Source organism: Sander lucioperca, chromosome 22, assembly GCF_008315115.2.
Source record: "Sander lucioperca isolate FBNREF2018 chromosome 22, SLUC_FBN_1.2, whole genome shotgun sequence".
In the NCBI taxonomy this organism is placed as follows: domain Eukaryota; kingdom Metazoa; phylum Chordata; class Actinopteri; order Perciformes; family Percidae; genus Sander; species Sander lucioperca.
This window is the reverse complement of record NC_050194.1, coordinates 22,826,155-22,843,975: the sequence shown is the minus strand read 5'-3', so window position 1 is coordinate 22,843,975 and position 17,821 is coordinate 22,826,155. Positions and strand designations below refer to the sequence as shown.

Genomic DNA, 17,821 nt, shown 5'->3' with positions numbered 1-17,821 from the left:
TCTTTATACATATTTATTTCTATAAAAAAATGTTGTGCCCTTGTGTATACGTCTGATGCTAGTCTGGTTTGTTTTATTTGAGCTGAGGCGGGTGCCTGGATCCCAGCCCTGTTTGTAAACTCCAAGAAACTGAGCGTGCAACACACACACACACACACACACACTGAAACACAGACAATTCTCACTGCCAGGGTTATATAGTGCAAAACTGCATGTGCACATGCACACACATGCATACAATTGCTGTTTCACAACCAATTTTGGAGATTAAAAAAATCCACGTGGATTATCCACGCTTTTTCCAAGCGTGGATAAAAACTCACTTGTAAATAACAAACAAAGTTATTTAAAATCCATGTGCATGTGTACTTAAAGTGAGCTGAGGTATGTATGTATAATAAACATAACTGGTGTAAGATAAACAAAACAATCAGGAAAAAGTAAATATGTCAGGAAAGCATGAAACATGGAAAAAGTTGTGCACATATATTACTGAAGTCTTTCTATTTTGAAGCAGATACAGTTATTGTCGGGTAAACCTCAAGAGATGAAGGGATGTAAACATGACATACCCAAACACCTTTGAAATTTGGCATGGCTGCTGCCACAAAGCAACATAACTTGCATATGTTGCTTGTGCATACTCACTCAGGTTAGGAAACTTACCTTTAAATAAGGTAAATCTTCATCTTAAATCAACACGTTCTCACTTGGATCCTGCATGTTTTACCATGAAGATAGCTTTCTTTTATTTATTTTTAGAAGCTAGTTTTGAGGCTGAGGTAATGTTATGACAGCAACTGTCTACATGTTGAAACTTATTAAATACCCTTAAATGCCCTGTCACTCTTTGTCCTCCAAAGCAATCAGCAATCTTAAAATCTCTCTGTTCATCTGTGATGTCTTGTTACAATGAGACACTTCCATAAGCTGTGAGGAAATGAACAAGTGTGGGGAAGTGGACATCTCCAGGAAAACAATCGGGAAAAGCACACATAAGTACAGTGTCCAACAGTTTCACAGAGTGCAGTTTTTTCTTAAGGTGGGCTGACGAGGAAATGCGAGGCAGAAGAAATCGCTGAATGTGTGTTTGGGGGAGTTGGGTGGTTAGCTGAGGTTGTATACACATTGGGCAATGATCTACAAAACTTCAGTCTTTAGAGTTGTTGGGCTCTGCAGCATTCATAGGACCACCTTAAGAAGATCCAGCAGTGAAACTGCAAGTGGAGGAAAAGAGAAGCAGTGAAAAAAACAGAAGTGAGCTGGATTTGTTTTCCAAGCACAGTCACATTCTTGGCAGCACCTTAGCTTGTCCTTGCCAAATGAGGGTGGGAAGAGGAGAATGAGAGAGGTAGAGAGAGAGAGAAATAGCAGATTGTTTTTCTTTTTTTTTGGTTCCCTTTTTGCTCTCTGCCCAGTGCATTGAAAGTTAATACGTTAACATTATCTATAGATGTACTTTATTCTTTGGCTTTGGCTCACATCGCCTATCAGCAGGTTTTTTTTTAGCGTTTCCATGTACGAAGGTCTTGCAAAAGTATACATTGCCTCATTTAGCCCCTACCACTGCACAAACCAGTCACAAAATGTACTATGGGTATTTCTCCCACTGCCTTCAGCCCTGTTTGTATGTATATCAGTCCTTCCAGAAAAATGCAGAGTTTTTTTGTGATTGTTGCGGGCAAAAATCCTTGATTATGCGGCACGTTTTCTTAAAAAATACGATGGAATATGCGGGATATTTATGCAATTTTATGCGATGAAATTGCGGGAACTTGCAAAAGCTGTGGTATCATCATGGCTTCATCGCGGAGTTTGCAGCTTTTCGATGATGTTCACGTCGCGTAATTATGTCCCTTCATAATGTCCCTTCATAATGTTCCCATGGCAACAGGGGAAAATGGCTGCTCTTGTGTGAAGTAAACGCAACATTTTTCAACTGTCTGCTAAGATATATGTGACTTTTTTGCAACGAAAATGCGGGGATTATGAAATCATGCAAGCCCCGCATATTTTGCGCGGAAATCGGCAATTTATGCGGCGAACGTGCGGCGTATTTGAAAAAATGCGGTCCCGCATAAATATGCGGACTTTGGCTGATTATGCATTGAATTATGCGATCGCATAATCGCGTTTTTCTGGAGGGAGTGGTATATAACCCTTTAAAAGTAAATCAAGCTTGACTTGACAGAAAGTTAACAGGCAGCAATTTTTAAAACGATTGATCATTGGTCATTTATCCAGCTTCTCAAATGCGTATAGGTTCTTTTTTTCTGCTTGATATTATGGTAAACTGAATATATTTGGGTATATTAAGATGTCACCTTATGTTCTGGAAACATTTTAAAGGTAAAACGAGTAATTGAATTACTGAAAAAAAAAAACATTGCTTGACTGATTAGTGATTATACTCATTAGTCGCAGCCTTTGTATTTTCTATATGCAACCTTAAAGGATGCATATGAAAAAAGGCTCAAATGCTGCGCACAAAACATCCGTTGTATTTATATCAGCCTGTAATGATGTTGCTCATTTACATGTTCTCTTCTGTAATGGGACAATAAAACGTAAGAAGAATGAGCGACTTTGTAATGCTGGCAGGGAAGAAGGAGAGGCTGGTAGCATCATTAGTGAGTTAGCCCTGCAAGTATGCAGATGTCGTGTGTAAATTTGTCTTTGAGTGCTCAGTGCTCACCAGTACCAGTACCAGTGCCAGGCGCCAGTCAGCTCTGCCTCGCTGTACCACTGGCTTTTACCCTTAAACAACTACTGGTGATGACAGTTGAGGTGCCACTGAGCTGACCCCTAACTCAGCCAGTGGTTCTGCCGGTGTCGAAACACTGTGGTGTCACTGGGCTACTCAGTTCTGTTTGTAAATCTTACTTTGCATGTCCAACTGACTTTTTTCAGACTCTTCTGTACTTGTGTTCCTGTTTCAGCATCTTCGTCTGTCTGTCTGCCTCTGGGGCTTTGTTGCAATCGTGGATGGATTATGATAGGGTGACCAGACGTCCCCGGTGTCCGGGGACAGTCCCCGGTTTCGGTGACCTGTCCCCAGCTGGAGCTGTCCCCAGAAATGTCCCCGGTTTTCACTGTGACTGACAGACCCGAAATTGGAATGAAAGAAAGAAAACATTGACCAAACGTATAGTCGCGCACCCTACACGCGCAGGCTTAAGACAGCCAGAGCAAGCACGGCTCAGAGCTCAGAGATGTTCTAGAGTGCCCATTTTACGATGCTAAAATTACTGTTTATTTACTTTATTTACTTACTTACTTTAATTTCGTTGACTTTTTAATGTTTTACAAAAGGATCTTACTCTTTAACAGAAAGGTCGACCTCCTTAGAAATCCTTTCCATAATGTTGTCAGACACTTAGAATATTAATCTGAGCCTGTCAGTGGCAAAACGAGCACTTTTATGAACGTAAATACAAGTTGGACAATTGACGTCCTATTAACTTACATTGTAGCTTGTTTCACCGTTGCCGACTGCAGCGATCTCGTTTAATACTGGACCAATGTCAAAGGAAAATATTTCCTCAATAGTTTTAATTGTATCCGATACTCAATGAGCTGTTGCAGAAACAAGCCTGAAGCAATGAAGCAAAAGCTGTCAGATAAATGTAGTGCAGTAAACATTACAACATTTCCCTCTGAGGTACTGGAGTACAAGTATGAAGTAGCAGCAGGGGCGATTCTAGGATCAGACCTTTAGGGGGGCTCAACTCCTAATGAGAATGTGACACGGATATAGCGCATGCAAAAGTGTTAATCTGCGCCATGAAATTACCAACTGCTCTCCCTCTGACAGATAGCGACTCAGCCAAAGACGTGAGTCTGGCACAACCACCTCAACCAGAATCTAAGCTTTCCAATGATATTAGTGCCAGTTGCTGTGACAAATGGTTTGTGAGAAAATTAACATTGAACTTACATGAAATGTTATCATATTTGCATATATCTCTGCACACCCATTACTTTGTGTGAAATATCTCACAAACTCTTCACTCAACACATGCATCGGTAGTACAACAAGCGGTTCCCGGGTAATCCGGTTTTGAAATTGCAACAGAATTTCTACATGGTCTCCAACCTTGGGCCAAAATTATAATGTATTCTCATGTAAACTATTTATGTCAGCACAGACATTTTTGTAAATTGCTTAGCCAGTGTATCGCACCGTAATGGTTATAATATTGCCAGATTCCAGACAATCCCACTTACTTATATACTGTATATTCCACTTACAAATATGAATATATATTTCTACTGGTATGCTTCCTAGTGACATTAACGCAAAAATATGAAGAAAAAACTATTCCACCTGTGTGTGCATGGCTATAATTCTGAAGTGCAAAATAGTTCAGGCTACAGCACAAATATTTCCATCCATAGATAAGAATAATCAAGTCTAACCTCTGAATTTCTTTTCAAAGTGCACCAGTTTGATGCATTTTAACGTTAAAATAGACAACATTTTCTTACAGGGGAGCATGCCCATGGATCCCCCTAAGGGGGCTTGTGCCCCAGTGCAGCTCTAGGTCTAGTGATGCCCCTGGGGCAGTGTCCCCGTTTTAAGTTTTACAAAGATAAAAACATGACCTGTTTTGGAGGTATTTACGCTTCTGAGCTGAAAATGTCCCCATATTTTGTCTCAGAAATCTGGTCACCTTAGATTATGAGGCAGTGAGCCCCTGGATATAGACATGTAAGACCTGTCTACCCAGTATTTCCTATGTGTCCTTGGCTGGTGCAGACATATCTAAATGCACACCCAAACACCCACACCGTACAGGCAATCAGAATAAGAAACATACTCTTACCAGCAGAGTCAGGGTAGGACACTGTGTTCCCATTTTCACCAGGGCAACATTGAGGGATTTAGCGTGTGTACTATATAAAGGCTTATAGATACACAGGGATGCAAATGACCTGCTCTTACATGCCAAACGAAAGAACGTGTCAACATTTAAAGGAACTATTGTTTGCTTGTTCGACATCTATATTTGGGATACATGAGACAAACCGAGTGCCTGCTGATCATAGCATGAAAGCTCAGTGTCAAAGTAGGTGAAAGTTCAAACGGTTTGAAACCTGAGATTCATGTTTTGCTAGTTTTCTGAAGCAGTTTCCTGCTTCAGGTGGGATCAAAGCTGCTGAGTCAAGTGTTATCGCTTATTACCACCATAATAAATACATGGCTGTAGCAGTTTCTGAGTTTGTATTCTTGTCCTTTTACCTAACAACCATATAACCCCAAATCACCATTTGTGTATACACATTTAAGTTTAACAGTTTAGTCCATGCAGACGTCAGTGTTTGTGCATACTTAAAGCCACAAGGTCACATTTTAAAAAATGGCTGTAAAGATAGCATTTAGTCACTTTGCTGTGACATATTAGCACCTATTAATAATCCCCTGACAGCAATTAGCCCAGCGAGAGAACGAGCAGGGACGTAGCATGAAACATGATCTCTTTGCCTTTGACTACTCACGACCCTGGGGTACACACACCCCCCTCCCCCCTCTCTACCTCCATTCCATCCAAGATCAGACAGCATGCGCCACTTCAACAACCTGGCCCGGCCCTGTTCCATTACTTAACCACTAATTGCTCAGGCCACCCTTGGGAGTCAGGAGCACTGACCCCACGTCTGCTGTCATGGTGTGAATTTTAACAAGGAGCTTAAGGGTTAAAACCACCGTCTTCTACTGAGGTTACATCATATATGCTACTCTCTTATCCTGCAAAAGACACAAACAATCTGGTTAAAGAAGTGAACAACTTTAACATGAAAGTATGTTTCGGTGTAACAAGAAATTGGCACCTCTAAGCTGACAGGTGATCTGCTGTGCACTAGAACACGCCAGCAGCTGTAAAATAAATATGTAGTAGTCTTAACAGGTGTCTTGTGGACTGGGCTGACCCCATTAAAGTTAAAAATTCAAATAATTGGTCAATGAGCTTTGAATCAAAATGCAGTTTCTCAGCCAAATTATCAATCTTCATTTTCTTTCAAAATTGGTGTGCAACTGTGACATTTCAATTAACTGAAATGAGAAATGGGACGTGCAGACTAGAAGGGGGAGGGGATAATGTGAAAAAGCCAGACATCTGTCTGCCGAGTGTTTTTCCAGTTCTGTCGCTGCACTGAAGCAATTAGCAAATAAAGTTACTACATAACTGTCGTCAGGTTTTGCTAATGTGTCAGTCTTTGTCTCATAGGCTGTGTCATTTGCATCCGTCTTGATTAACTGGTTTTAAAGCTGATAAACTACAGATAGAATCGGTGGACCGTCACACAAACATGCCTGAATTCTCAGAGTGACTGACTAAATCATGTTTGATTTGAAAAAATACTCACTCAACCCTTCGTATAGGTGGGCTAATGCTTCATCAGTTGTTACAGAAATATGTTTAGGCCTTTTTTTATCCAGGGAAGATTCACTGAGAGCAGCACTCAGTTTTGTTTTTTTCAGGATGCAATGCTCATGTTACAATCACATCGTATGGAATGGAGGGTAGAGATAAGAAAAGGTTTCTATGTTTGCAAGTCAGCGTTCAAATATCAACAACTCAAGATGGTCGATATATATATATATATATTTTTTTTTAAAGGCGCACAAAACGACAGTCAAACATTTAAGAACAACTTGTTTATTGCTAAGGCCATATGGTCAAAAATAAATGATTTATTAATTTTGATATATCCCATTTGATGGGAAAAGGGTATTTTACAATAACTTTGAATGCACCACGAGGCTGGCGAGGCGAGTTTCAAGTAATCATACCGTCTGTGTTGTTTTTCCAACAACGGCAGCTGCACTGTTACGTCCCGCTGTTGGAATCCTCTACAGTGAAATACATTCACACTTTACACTGTTTAGCTGTCAGCATTTAACTGCGTTTAATCCAGCTGCTAGCTAACGGTAGGCTATCGTTACCTGCTGCCAAGTGTAGTGTTAACTAGCGTCACATGCAGCGCTGTTTCTGTTGCCTGTAACGTCCGTTTTGGAGCATCAGAGGGCAGCGCAGGCATGTAAGTGGCACCAAAATCTGCATTGCTATTCGGTCCGGTAGATACCAGTCGTTAAGGCACCGGTGCCGTATTAGCACCGGGTCTCGGTACCCAACCCTAGTAAGGAGTTATCATGTTTGCACTTCCGGTTGAAGTCAATGGGTTTTTTGAATGGGTTTTTGGTTTGATGCCTGAAATAAGGCCTGTGGTTAACACAAGCTTAAGAGATTTTCACATGTTGTTCTACAGCAGTCAGGTAATACCCCACTCTTGAATTTTGAAGCTTTTACATGTCTAAAAAAAGGTTGCTAACAAGTGGCTAAATGAGACTTTTGTCTAGAATATCAAACGCCATCACACCAAATACAGAATCCCATCTACTCACTAGTCCGCCTTTACATCCTTGTTGTGTTTATACTTGTTTACTGTATATAACTGTGGCCACTAGCTAGATCAGGTCACGCTAAAATGAAATCATCTGTAGAAGAGGTAAGCGGGCAAAATCAAATTACAAGTTGAAAGCTTAGTGGTGGTGATGTTGAAGTCATGGGACCATGGTGTCGTTCGTTTATAGGCTTACGTTAGCCTATTATTTCTGGCGATTGCATTTACGCTTCTAAAAAAATGGTGTTCATTTGCGAAGATTATCTTGCTGAATAAAATTGGAAACTTATTTTCTGCAATAATCCAATAGAAAATCGTATTGGCTTTTTGTAGCAGGAAGTAGGGCGATGCTAACTTCCCGGTTGGCCTACAAAATAAGTCGTCCCTGCAGCACTCTATTTAGAAACTAGCAATTACAGTACCCTAATATGACATGACAGCGGCAACATTCACACTTCAAAGCTGCACAGTACAAGACTCAGATCTTTTTGCCTTTGAGCAGCAAGTTCTGTTTCCACAGCCAGATTTATCTTGCTACTCTGGGGATCGAACGGCAACCTTAAGGTTGCAAGCCCACTTCTCTCACCTTTAGGCCTGCTAAGAGTTGCAAAATGTACTGATAAGGTTAAAACATAAATTCATGGATGTGTGCGATATGTGTATTAGTGACTTGGGGAGTTTTTTGACTTGGCTCCAAAACTTCAGTCCAGAACTAGGTTGGATTGTTTTTATCTGATTGAGAGAGGAGAAGTGCAGGGTGGTTTTCAAACAAAACAGTCCTTCCAAACCTTGGATCAATTATGCAGCATGCATCCAAGGCTACTAATATGCCAACTATATATCCTTGAAAACAAGCTATTATTATAAAGAAAATAACTTGTGTTTATGCAGTTCTTTTGGTCCTTCTACCAAACAAAAAGCAATGAAAAGATGCCCTTCATAGATGCTCTTTATTCCCCCTTCTCTTTCTGCTAAGGGTGTCAGTACTACAGCTCACAAACAAACAAAATAAAATTGGCTCCGCTCTCATCAACACGCATTCCAAATGTGTGAACACAACGCTTTCTTCCCGGTGTAGAACTACATTTCACACTGGCCTGCTTTGTGCTGAAGAATTCACTCACCTCTTTTTTTCTCTCCTCACTTTCTGAAGAACACAGGGACATCAATCTTTTTGGCCTGGAACAGAAGAGAAATAGAGCAGGTCATGTTTAATTAATTCTGAGCTTCTCCAGACATCAGCGTGCATTCACTAGTTATTCTTTTGATACATTATAAAGGCTGTATTTCAGAGCATGCAATTAAAGGTGAACCCTGCTCGAGGGATAATGCCAGTTTTTTCAATCCCAATTAAAATTTGTAAGCTGTATGAAGGGAAGAAAATCAAGGTGCATGTGGCAGAGACATGTGAGGTGTGTGTGTGTGTGTGTCTGTGTGTGTGTCTGTGTCTGTGTGTGTCTGTCTGTGTCTGTGTTGCTTGCTAGCTTCCACTTTGCTGGTGGAATACAACCTTTACAGCACATTTGGTCCTCCTAAATGTTGAATGCTGTAAAGAAAAGGTACAAAACCAACACTATGCAAGCTTATTTAAAAAAACTTCAGTTTGACTTTAATTTTGAATTGTCGGCTGCACAGCATGGCGATTCCTGGTTTTAGAGAAGAGATGAACCCTCAGGTCAATAAAGCTGTTTTCTCGCTAATAGCTACATGTTTCTTCAAATGAGGTGGGACATTTGTTTATTTATTTGCTGGTACTTTGAATTAATTTCAGTTGCTTATCAAACAATAAGCCCTCTGTCCCTGTGTGATAAACAACAAGTTGTTTCTGCTACAGACAAACTACAGCACTGAGGCTAGTGCCACTTGTATCAGCAGTCGGTGTGATAGAGAGAAGCCCTCTGATAAAGCACACTCCATTAGTGGAAAGTCTCTGGTGTTTTATTTCATTACTGTCTTATTTATACCATCAAACCACAGTTAGTCCTGCTCGGGTCAGAGTGGCAGTCAACCTGTTTGTTTGTGTGTATACAAGGGGTGTGGAAATTAATCATTGCATCGATGCATCCCGATACGGACCTGGACGATTCTGCATCGATGCAGTGACAGACCATAATCGATTATTGCCTACTGATGTTACTTGTTGATTTTCCGGTCACTGCTTCTTTTTTTTTTTGCGTGCCTTTTGTCTGTTGCCTGCTGTGTTCAGACTCCGCTACATTCAGGAATGGTCTTTTTTAAGAGCAGATACAATAAAAAGGGGAGTTCATATATATCAAGGCTATATCCTTGACGATCAGGATTGCTCCGGTGCCGCAGGAAATTCTGCCTGATGCATGTATGTCCGTTTCCTTCTGCTTTTTTTGTGTTGGAATTTTAAACTCCAGTGGATTTCTGAGGACTATGGTTAACTGCTCCTCAGATCTCTGCAGGGTAAATCCAGACAGCTAGCTAGACTATCTGTCCAATCTGAGTTTTCTATCGCATGTGCAAAGCTTAGCGCCGCCCATGACGATTGTGATTGGTTTAAAGAAATGCCAATAAACCAGAGCATGTTTTTCTCCCATCCCGGAATGCTGTGTGGACTAGCCAGACCCATGTCCGCTCCGCAGCGTGTGGATGGTCTGGCAAAGTGAGACTAATATATATCTGACTGCTTGAATTTGTTGATGAAAACCATGTGTAGCAATTTATAATAATATTGAGGAGGTGACGCATCGTGATGCATTGTGATATTGAATTGATTTGAATCGTTGACAGGATAATCGTAATTGAATCATGACACCAGTGAAGATTCACACCCCTAATGGTAATAAGCTGATGATATATATATATATATATATATATATATATATATATATTAGGACTGCACAATAGGAGGAAAATATGCGAAATGCCATAACGTTGTACAATATCCTATAACAATATTACTTGCATTAAATGAACAGATATTAAAGTGTACTCAGTTCTGCATTTCTGCTGCTTTCACTTGCAACTTGCTTTGTTAATTTAAAACGAACAAAAGGAAATACTTTCCAACATTCTTTTATTGAACAAATTGAACATTGAATTGAAAATAAAAGGCAACACCAAAAAAAGAATGACATGATATTTTCTCTAAGTGTCTTTGTCTTTGTCTTTGTCTGTGATATGTATGTTGCGCCAGCCCTAATATATATTAGGACTGCAACAAACTATTATTTTCATAGTCGATTAATCTGTCAGTTATTTTCCCGATTAAGGGATTAGTTGTTTGGTCTATAAAATGTCAGAAAATGGTGAAAAATGTCGATCAGTGTTTTCCAAAGCCCAAGATGACGTCCTCAAATGCCTTGTTTTGTCCACAACTCAAAGATATTCAGTTTACTGTCACAGAGGAGAGAAGAAAGCAGAAAATACTCCCATGTAAGAAGCTGGAATCAGAGATGTTTTACTTTTTTTTAAATAAATAAATGGAAAACCGATTAATCGATTATCAAAATAGTTGGCGAATAATAGTTGACAACTAATCAATTAATCTTTGCAGCTCTAATATATATAATGCAGCTGTTTATCCCATGGCTGAAAATGCGTTTAACAATGGTTTGACAGAGTTCACCCTTTCACATCATCACCTCATATCACGTCATAAAAGTTGAGCCACATCCTTGGTGACCCCACGTCTAGCAAAAGCAGCTATGCTTCTTATCTCGACCTCTCAATGAGCCATAAATAATTATGTCCTGGCATTTACAGTTCCATTAAAAGCTTTTTAACACTGTTGTCAAGTTGTTGCAGCACTTCGTAAATCTTACACCAGAGTGTATTTTAAATCGGTGGGTTTACACTTGTAGATTAAGCGATTCTGCAATAACACACAATGTGGCACCATTTATTCAAAGACTAGAAGTAGGTGTTTAGTCAGTGCAACTTACTTTGAATTGAGAAGCCACTGTTGCTATGAACTAATTTATCATTTTTGCTTTTCAGTTACCTGTCAGTATCTCTGATATGTGTGCAGTTCCTTTTACAACTCACAAGGACCACTGCGCAAAAAACAGTGTCAGACAATAAAAGTATATTTTATCGTAGAAATATTTACAACTGTTACATTTTATTTAAATTATTATTATTTTCTGAGATGCCATCAGCACCGCACACAAGGTTTTGTGGGTGTGAATCATCTTCTGCTATAATGTGACTGAAAACAAACTCCTTTGCCTGCAGAGAACGGTTGTTTTGAATATGGCCTGTAATGTCTATATTAGCACAATAGCAGTAATAATATCAGTCATCTCTAAGGACATTCTCATGCTCTGTATCCTAATATCCGGATTAGAAAGGCATTGAACCAGGGATTAGCGGTGGAAAGAATAATGCCTTCCTTTGACAACAGTGGAGGGAGGCAGGGGCTAATGGATCAAGACTCTTTGAGTCACGCACGTACACAAACACATACACATTCACACAGATCAGCTGCTCATCTTAAAGCTACTTAACCCTGAACAAGAGGTGGCATTCCGTAAGAAGTTTTCCAGGAACTATCCAGTTGTAGCAGCAGTTGAAGGTGCTAGAGTTTCCCCTCTGGCCTCCAGTTTAACTTGGTGTGTGACTCCTAGAATGTATCTCCATCTCAGTGATTCATGGTTTGGCAGCTTCCTCCCTAATACCCTTTTAAGAGAATCCATCACTCTTTATAATTAGGGTTGGGTGATCATTTATATTTTCATTTATTTATTTTCAAATCTTTGTATTGAATTTTTCAACAGAGTTACTCACTCATCACAGTAATTAACACTACAGTGGAAATACACTAGATTACATACAAATTAGTCTATATCCACGACGTTCCACTTCTGGGATTGGTCCGTTGCCGCTGGAAATTCCGCCGGATGTCGCTCTTTACGTCCGGATGTCCGGTACCTTCAGCTTTCTTTGTGTTGGCATTTTAAACTTCGTGGATTTCTGAGGACTATGGTTAACTGCTCCTCAGATGTCTGCAGGGTAAATTCAGACAGCTAGCTAGACTATCTGTACAATCTATTGCACGACTAAAACAACCTTTGAACGTACACATGTTGTGAAAAGCCTATTTATATGGCTGTCACATCAAAATAATTAAAACAACAATAAATGTATGCATTATGGTCATTCATAAAGTAAAAAAATACACTTTAGCAGCTTTATTTCCTTGTGTATTTTGTTAAAAAAACAAAGCACTTGTGTTTACGACAAGCAGAACACCTGAAGGCAACACTAAACAGGCCAAACTATCTTGCAGCAGCACTGGGGCTCCATCTGGCGCTTAGCGCCACCCAAGACCATTGTGATTGGTTTAAAGACATGCCAATAAACTACAGCACGTTTGCCTAGCCAGACCCTCCCGTGCAGCTCTGTGGAGGAAGGTCTGGCAATGCGAGACTACATACAAATTAACACACATAAAACCACATAACAAAAGGAGGGGGAAAAAACAATAGGGGTCGGGGGGGTTGTTTTGCTCAGGGAATCTATCCTTTCTGCTTGGGTACAATCGTTTGTTCGAAGTAAGAGAGGAAGGGCTCCCAGATTCTAAAGAATTTTTGCACAGAGCTTCTTGTAGAGTATCTACGTTTTTCAAACTTGAGATGTGCCATAGCACTTTGTACCCACTTGATGTGATGGGGCTTGACCAATTTCCAGTGGGTCAACACCAACTGCCGTGCCAATAATGACAGGATGGCCAATGCATCACACTGCTGGCCTGTGAGAGCCAGCCTTACAGGTCATTTTCATATCGTCCGTCGGTTACTCGAGATCGCCGATAGGTGATCCAATCTCTAGGGGGGCGGCGGCGTGGCTCAGCGTCTGATAGAGCTTTGATATAATCAAACCTTTAAGCTTTCTGCAAGTGATACAGTTAAAGTTACATGAATAAACATATATGAAGAGTGTGGACATTTTATTCAAAATATTTAAACATAAAACAATCTATTTAATAGCAATGTCTCCTCTATTCAAACAACAGCTCCCTTTTAAAAGTCAGTGTGTCTGTGCTTGGTGTGACAATATCACAGCATTACCTGTTTCCTTTAACATTATTATCTTATCTTCAATATCAGGCATATGGAGTACAGAGAGACAGGGTGTCTGATCAATAAGAAAGAGACGGCAAACTGGTTTAAAATCCAATCATAACTTGTGCTGATTAACGGGGTTTAGCGGGCGGACATTCCGCTCCGCCAGAAAACGTCTCTCAATTACACAATTAATTGTGAAACATGCTCATGACATTTTCCCAGTGTGAGTGTCTTGTTTTGTCTGCCCAACAGTCCAAAAGCCAGAATTATTCAATTGGCTATCATAGAAGAAGAATAACACCAGCAAATATTCACATTTTTAAAGTCTGAAACAGTGAATTTTGCATTAAAAAAAACAACATACAAATTAATTTTGTGCCGATAAACTAATAGTTTCAGCTCTCAAGACAGTGTAATCTGACTGTCTTTTGTTCTCTTCCAGATTGGATCCCATTCCACTCTCCACATTCCTGGGACTGATATCTGCCTCAAGCCCCTGGCCGCAGTGCCAGCTGATTGACCTCCAACATCTTCCATACTTTGCAGTTTCATAGCGAGCCAACCTCACCTTGGAAATCTCTGGAAACCCCCACCCATCCTCCCCACTCCCCATCTCCCCACCCCCCCCCCACTAGGGACAGGACCCTGTCATGTTTCACTGACAGAGACCTCCCAACCGGCGAATGAAAAGTGTGCATCCGAGGGTGGGGCTTGCCTCAGTCTCTCATGATTGGCTGCTGGATGGAATTAAGGTGAATGGAAGACGTGCCCAAAGAGCAAGACCCTAACCCATCAGAGGGAGAAGAGAAACGGTGAGTTATCGGTTTTTATAGACACCCATTTGGATGTTTCCAGAGCAAATTCTCCACTTATTTAAAAGGCTTTTTTTCAGATTGCTCAAGTCACACCAAACCTTTGCCTCAAGAACTCTCAACTCCTGATGTAAACACACCCCTGAAATGAAGCAAGCAGAGCTTTCTGTTATGTAATGGTGTTATGTATGGAGGTTTTCTGAGGACATCCAAAAAGGGAATCTTTGTTTTTTACTCTTTCTTTTATCGTCTAAAATCTTTCCCATGGTGGACCTTTTTTTCCAGATAAGCTAAACAACGAAGCCGCCTCTTTTTCCTCACCGCCTCTCTCTTCCTCTCTACTAAATTGTTTTTCTAAGAACTAGGCTTCAAGCTACATCAGACCCCAATACTCCCCCACCCCCTACTCCTTCATTTCTTGAGAATCACAACCAGTCAGGCCAGCCCGAACACAAACAAACACTGCACTGTTTAAGCCCTCTTCTCATAAATGAAAACATAATATTAGTGGAATGGAGCCTCTCTCGCCGCTGCGAGAGGAGGGGGGCCCTCTGGGTGAATGAAAGCGTTATCAGTCAATATCTATCTGCTTTGGCTTTGAGAGGGGAGCTCAGTTAATGTAGAAAATCATATGATAGTTTGAGGGGACATTAAAAAGTGAATCTCTCTTTCTGGGAAAGTTGTAATGCAGATGTCACTTCCACAAGCACGTCTGGACGTTTAAATATGGATTGGATGTTTAGGAAGATCATGGAAGTGACAGACGGACGGACGGACGGATGTACGGAGAGATGGACAGACGGATTGATTTAGAGTTGTTGAGGAAGTAAACACTGCAAGCAGCATTTTGCCAAAAGCCTATTTATATGGCTGTCACAAAAATCTTTTTTTGCCAACAAAATAATTAAAACAATAAATGTATGCATTATGGTCATTCATAAAGTCAGCTTTATTTCCTTGTGTATTTTGTTAAAAAACAAAGCACTTGTGTTTACGACAAGCAGAACACCTGAAGGCAACACTAAACAGGCCAAACTATTTTGCTCTCTCTGTGTCTCAACAATTGAACTTAAATGTTCGTAACAATAACAATATCAGGATGGGTTTATGTTATTATTACAATGTGGAGAGATTAGCTGGCTGCCTAGAATGCAGCTCAGCTCCACTGTGTCTCCTTGCACTGTATTACAAGCTTGTGTTAAGAAAGTCAATCCGGCAGGGCCTGGAGAGATTCCTCAGCTAACATGAACACCTGTCAGGAGATTAACAGCTCTGGCACTCAGGGACAGGAACAGTTGGTGCGGTCATGGATGTAGGAGTCCGTTCACCGGCCTTTCTTTTTTTATATCTGAGATGTGTGGGTGCAAGAATGTGGTGTATCTCCGCTTGTGTTCCAACACCTGTACCGAGTGGTAGCTGCAGCGCTTTGCACCTCACGGGTAATTAAAAGCACAAAGAATTAAGCTCTCGGGACTTCAGACTGGAGCCGTTGCTGCATAGAGTTAGATGTCAGCAGTATGTTCGGACTGAATGCGGATTGTGTTAAATCTCTGCCCCTCCTCTCTGCATGTTGTCATCCTGTTGTTTTGAACTGCTCGAGCTCTTTGAAGTGATGCTATGGTTACCAGCATGCAGCCAGGAAATACACCTGTACCAATGGATTGAAGATTGTTTGATAAGTGCTCAACCATATATTTTGCTTAAATGTGAACAGATTTTCTGTCTGACAATCAAACATTAGCTACATTAACATTGTCTGGGCTTCTAAAACCAGAAAGTTTGATGCTTTTTTGTGTCAATTTGATTCTTAAAGCTTCATGTTTTTTGGCTTGATGGCTCATTATGATGCATAAATTGTTGTACAGTGTGTGTCATGCTGGATTTAGTTCAAATGTGGAAATGTAGTTGCAGCTTGCATCACTTCTCCTAACGTGACACCACACAGATGATGCAATGCTGCTTGCTTAACAATGAAAGGCTTACGCCGCAGTGGTGTGTATGTGTGTGTGTGTGTGTGTGTGTGTGTGTGTGTGTGTGTGTGTGTGTGTGTGTGTGTGTGTGTGGTTTTCTGTATCCAGGAATCTTTGTTGTTGATGTGCTTCAAGAGGCCGCCTGCTTTTATCCACTGCACTTATCTGAGAGCCTCCACTTAAACATGTGAGACCAGATGATAAACAAAACTGAGAAAAGAGTGCAAATGTTTTTTTGTTTTATGTATCTGTTAGGGCTGCTCGATTATGGAAAAAAATCATAATTATGAATATTCTAGTCATTATTGAAATCAAGATTATTTAACAAAATTACTCATTGATTGAAGATGTTGCATTTATTGAACTTGTGAAACAGTTAAACAAATCGACAGTGAAAACATCTTAAAGTGTGAATTGAATTTTTTCTTTTTTTTTTCATTCAGAACACAAGACAAAATAAGAGTTTAGTTGCAAAACCTAATGTGCAAAATAATAGTTTTTCTCAATTACATTGTTTTTGTGATCTATAGGATCTGAAATTGCGATCAAAATTTCCAGGGGTCTCTCAATCAAAACTATAACAAAAGACTCCATTTGGTGAGGTCATGAAGTAGCGTGAGATCATGTGAGTCTTTACCACCATTACCGTTATTGCAGTCAGCTTCTCCCGGTTGGAGATTCCTTCAATGTTCAGTGTTTCTCTGAGGCTGAAGGTCAGATTGTTTCTCTAGTAACTTCAGATGTTTAGTTTAAAAATCACCATGATCTAAAAAGTGTATTAGGGCTGCACAATTAATCACAATTTAATCGAAATCGCAATGTAGGGGCTCAATATTTGTTAAAGGCAAAATATATGTCAAACCATTCTGAATGAAGTATTGTGGTGCTGCAGAGCTGTCCCGGCCTAAAAATTGTATACTACAGACTAAATAAAACATCTTTGCTGGGTACAGATCCTCGCAAAAATCACACTATAATCATTTTTATTTTAATATTTCTTAATGAAAATGACTATAATGATACAAAAATGATTATTCCCTCCAATATCGTGAATCATATCCCAATCGCAATATCAGTCAAAATAATCGTAATTAGATAATTTCCTCATATTGAGCAGCCCTAAAGTGTATTGTAAAAATGTGGCCTAAAAACAGTCAATTTATGAAGCTTCTGGCAGACAACCACAATGCTGACGCTTACACAAAGGGCATATGACGCCATCGACAGGCAACCAAATGTCCGGGTTTGAACATTGTTGGAAACATTTGGGATAATGTGAGTACACAACTAGGGCTGCACAATATATCGTTTTTGTATCGCCATCAACTGGCGCAATTTTTATTATTTTTTTTTTTACCTTTATTTATCCAGGTAAGTCAATTGAGAACAATTTCTCATTTGCAACGACTACCTGTCACATTCACACAGTTCCACATTCATACCTGGAAGCTGCCCAGTACAACCACAGTCTGATCTGCTGGCCACTGAGCAACTCCACTGGAGCAGTTGGGGTTAATGGCCTTGCTCAAGGGCACCTCAGTGGTGGTAATGAGGCAGGGACAAGCGCTGCTCTTTCACTTTCCCCACCCAGATTTTA

General features: G+C 40.3%; 1 protein-coding gene and 1 long non-coding RNA gene across 5 annotated transcripts in view; both read left to right on the top strand.

The window, feature by feature from the left end:
* LOC116061029 overlaps positions 1–14,068 on the top strand; it is a 104,502-nt gene extending 90,434 nt beyond the window's left edge. The window contains exon 4 of the long non-coding RNA XR_004107635.2: positions 13,885–14,068. This is a non-coding gene — a long non-coding RNA (uncharacterized LOC116061029). The remainder of the gene's footprint in view (positions 1–13,884) is intronic.
* A 4-nt stretch (positions 14,069–14,072) lies between these two features.
* thrab (thyroid hormone receptor alpha b) overlaps positions 14,073–17,821 on the top strand; it is a 42,211-nt gene continuing 38,462 nt past the window's right edge. For all 4 annotated transcript variants that reach the window (XR_004107634.2, XM_031314857.2, XM_031314855.2 and 1 more), the window contains exon 1: positions 14,073–14,254. Coding sequence is in view for 3 of the 4 variants with exons in the window: in XM_031314857.2 (XP_031170717.1) it covers positions 14,199–14,254 (56 nt within the window). In the remaining variant the exon portion in view is untranslated. The remainder of the gene's footprint in view (positions 14,255–17,821) is intronic.